At 41.1% G+C, this 4325-nt stretch overlaps 1 protein-coding gene across 1 annotated transcript; it reads right to left on the minus strand.

Annotated features, from left to right (window-relative positions):
• Nucleotides 1–757: 757 nt before the first annotated feature.
• Nucleotides 758–4057, minus strand: LOC131331070 (hydroquinone glucosyltransferase-like). The gene is made up of 2 exons (XM_058364893.1): nucleotides 3427–4057; nucleotides 758–1795 (listed from the first exon to the last, which is right to left on the minus strand). Exons 1-2 carry the CDS (start codon nucleotides 3988–3990, stop codon nucleotides 917–919), a joined length of 1443 nt encoding a protein of 480 aa, XP_058220876.1. The 5' UTR covers nucleotides 3991–4057; the 3' UTR covers nucleotides 758–916.
• Nucleotides 4058–4325: the final 268 nt, after the last annotated feature.

Consider the following 4325-nt stretch of genomic DNA (forward strand, 5'->3'; position numbering starts at 1 on the left):
TTCATCTTCTGGTCAAATTGTTCAACTTTTTCGATATGCATCACTGAAAAGAATGGAAATAGGAAATAAACCCAATTTGCAAGTGGGGTAGAGTGCAATTGGCTTCCCTTACATACTCGCATTCACATGGGTAAGGTTCGATCTCCGTAAGCCCCATCCCCTCCCCCAATTCCCCTAGGATAGTTTAGATTAGGATTAACAAATGGTAAAAAAAAAAAAACCCAATTTGAAAAAAAAAGAGTCGTCTAAAGCCCGAACATAAAAAAAAAAAAAAAACTTCCAGCTTTTTTCTAATCCGTTGGATGATGATTTCATCTTCTGTTATTAAAATAGAAAGAAATCATCCACAGACTACGGTAATTATCCGGATAGTTAATTAGTGAAGCTATACATTAATACATAACAATAAATGGAGGAATCCAAATCAAAAAGAAAACTTTCTCAAGGTTCTTCCTGAAAAAAAAAAAACAATTAACTTTTTCTGTTGACCACTAGATTATTATTCGGTTCTTATTGGGCCAGAATTATTCCTCATAAGCAATTATTTCTCTGTTTCTCGTGTCCAAGACAAAACACCACCAACTCAATTACAAATCAAAATTCTTGTAATCAATCTCTCCATCGAACGGCAAAAATAGTTTTATTTTATTAATTTTTGAAATTGTTGCAAAGATTAATAGAAATAAAGAGACAACATCATATTCAAAGAATTTTCTTATGTCTAGTCCGAGACCCAAAATAGGGAGGGAGGGAGAGGGGGGATTATTGAAAATTCATAAAACGGCTTAATGTTTGAATACATGAAGGGCTCAAAGCCTGGCAAATGCAGGGGCAATACATTGGGCAGTAACAGAGCCAGGAATTTTATTACCAGGAAACAACACGTTGGAAGTATCATGATAATTCCTATGTGGCGTTATGCTGAATTTAATTTCCAAGCCTTCACGACACGGGCAAGTGAATCACAAGGCGACCCGCCCGAATCCAAAGCAACCCGTGCACCATCTCGGAGCTCCTTGGCCCTTTGCCTGATAACCTTGCCTTCTTCGCCTTCCATCACCGCCCTCACCACCCTCTCGATCTCCTCCCTCCCCACCACCTCCCTCCATGGCTCCACAGTCGGCTTCGCCGCCACCTTCGCTTCCGCCGCAAGCTGCGTCGCGTTCATCCTCTGCTCGGCGTACAACGGCCACGTGATCATCGGCACCCCGTGGAGGATGCTCTCCAGCGTCGAGTTCCACCCACAGTGCGACAGCAAACCCCCCGTGGACGCGTGCCGGAGCACCGCCACCTGCGGGGCCCAAAACTTCACCACCAGGCCAACCCCTTCCGTCCTCTTCACAAACCCTTCCGGCAAATAGGCTATCGGGTCGTCCTCGCTGCCACCCGCGCTGTAAAACGCCCCCATGGCAGTCGCGTCGTTCGGCGTACGTGCCACCAAGATGAAGCATTGCTGGCTGAGTTCCAACCCGAAAGCCAACTCAGTGAGTTGCTTGCTTGACAAGGTTCCTCCACTCCCCAGAGCAACAAATAGCACTGAATCGGGTTTTTGCTTGTCTAGCCATGTTAATACCTCTTTGTCTGATTCAGTGTACGGTTCTTCCTCCTTGACCATCGGGCCGATCGGGTGAACCGGCGGGGTGGGTATGTTCAGGAAGAAAGGGTTTTCTTTCAAAGCGAGAAGCGAGATCGGTTCAAGATCGTTCCAGGTATTTGCGAAGATACCGGCAGCCTTGTGCAAGCGGCTCACGTGGAGAAAGAACCACTTGTACTCGTCGCTTTTTCGAACCCGAACCTGTTGTAAAAAGAATGAGAAAATAAAACTTATTAGTCTGAAAATAAAAAGATTGATATCTAGGCTTCTTTTTTGATATTCACATTTTTTTTTGGTTAAAAGACAAAAAAAAAAAAGAATGTGAATATTAAAAAAGGAAGTATGAAAATTAATTCTCATACTTTCAGTAAGTACTTGCTATTTTGGAGTACTAATTTTGCTACTTATCTCGACGAGTTTTATTATTTAAAAACTTTAGATAATTGATTTAATGCTCTCAACTTTAGAAACTGCAAACTAAAAATTTCAAGGGATAAGTCATTTCACTTTACTTTTGGAGGATACTCCCCAGTTCCCATTTTTTTTAGCCCGTTACGCAACGCTAAATAAGTACTTATTTTTTAAGAAGGCAATTTGAAGCTTAAAAATGATGGATTTATTGAAATTTAAAAATATGCAATATGAATATTGTTTAAAAGATTTTATTGAGATTTTTAATATGGTGAAAAAAAAATTTAAAATTATTTTTTGTTTGTATTATTTTTGAGTTTAAAAATATGAAATAAGTACTTATTTTTTAAGAAGTTGTTCTGGAATGGGCTTCTTTTTTGTTCTAATAAAAGAACAAAATCATTGCATATTTGATTCGGAAATTCTAGGACCACACACACTTGCACACCCATATACACACCCACACACACAAGTGTGTGAGCCCCACACACACTGCAGTGTGCAGTGTGTGTGGGGCTCACACACTTGTGTGTGTGGGTGTGTATATGAGTGTGCAAGTGTGTGTGGAGGTAGCACAACTCTATTTGATTAACATATTTTTCCATTTCGCCTTTCAATCATTGCATGTACTATTTGTCCTTATGCGTTTTTTTAAATTTTTTAGTACTAATACACTGCAGTGTGTGTGGGGCTCACACACTTGTGTGTATGGGTGTGTATATGGGTATGCAAGTGTGTGTGGAGGTAGCACAACTCTATTTGATTAACATATTTTTCCATTTCGCCTTTCAATCATTGCATGTACTATTTGTCCTTTTGCGTTTTTTTAAATTTTTTAGTACTAATACTTTGAAAGTACTCCGTAGAAGAGTAAAATAAAAACTCTATTACCTATTACCGTTTTGGTTCTGAAGTTTTGGACAATATTTTCGGAACAACAAAAAGCGTTAACTTGGACTAAAAAATGGAGATAGAAGGAGTACTTAAAAGAAGAGCAATGTTATTGTGACCACATTTAAGTATCATATTTAGGGTATCATGTGATGTGTCACCGATGTATTTGTAAAATAAGTTTTAATACATGATAAATAAAGCACATTCTACCTATGCATTGATGACATGCACATCACATGATACGTACTCAAATGTGGTCACCAAGAAAGTGATTTTCATACCTCACATTTGTCCACATGCACTATTCATTTTTTCATGAGTGAAGAGATCAATTAAAATTATAGGTATATAATTTCATATAAATAAAGACAAAAATAGATAGAATGTGGATAACAAAGAAGTGTAAAATTCATTTTCTAAAAAAATAATTTAAAAAATTAAATAATTTTCGCACTCCATAAATTACTATGCAATTTAGGAAGTGAAGTGTGGAAATCACACACTTTATAGCCTCGGCCAAATCAAACCTGATCCAACAAATCTTCAGTGCGTACGGGCCTGCAACCAGGTATTTGAATTGGTTCGGGCAGATCCACGAACTCGCCCTCCGTTTCCCGGTCCAACGTCGGAAGATACAGAGAAAACGCCAACAATGCCGTGGACCCCGTGAAAAATGTGTAAACCGGAATCGAAAGCTCACCACAGATTTCGAAAGCCTGAGTACAAAACAGGTCAATAATGACGGCAGTGACTCCGTCCAGCTCGAGGAGAACTGGTCGGAGGTGGCTCCGGAGCGAAAGTTCGACCATGACACAGAGGGGCGTGAGTCCAGGCGGGACGCCAGAGAGGAGCTCGTACACGTCGACGGGAGGGAGGTCGACGACGCGGAGGCCGGATGGGACGGCGTCGGAGCGGAGGAGGTTGTTTTGGGCAGTGGGTGCGGGGTTGGTGGTGGTGATGACGAGGAAGGTGACACGGATGCGATGGTGGGTGACGAGGCGTTTCGCGAGCTGGAAGAGGGGGATTATGTGGCCCATGCCCGGGCTTGGGAGGATGGCGATGTGGGGTTCTGTGGGTTGGCCGACTTCCATGGTTTTCCTTTTGTGACGAAGGATTTGAATTTTGAAATCACTTCACTCCACTCTTGTCTGTATATATAGGAAGGGATAGACGGTGCAATTACTATCCCAACAATGCTACAACCACGCACATTCATAAAAGATGTGGGTCCTAGACGGGGTGGGCCCCACACACTAAATGTGTGCAGTGTATGTGGGGTCCCTCTCTTTGTGAGTGTGTATGTGTAAGTGTTTGTGTGTTTGTTTGTGGTTGTAAAATTATTTATCATTATCTTGCAAGGTTGAAGTCCGTTCCGCTGAAGTTCTTACTATTTTTTAAATATTTTTCGTTTTACGAGACAACTTAT

Source organism: Rhododendron vialii, chromosome 6a (genome assembly GCF_030253575.1).
Source record: "Rhododendron vialii isolate Sample 1 chromosome 6a, ASM3025357v1".
Lineage (NCBI taxonomy): Eukaryota > Viridiplantae > Streptophyta > Magnoliopsida > Ericales > Ericaceae > Rhododendron > Rhododendron vialii.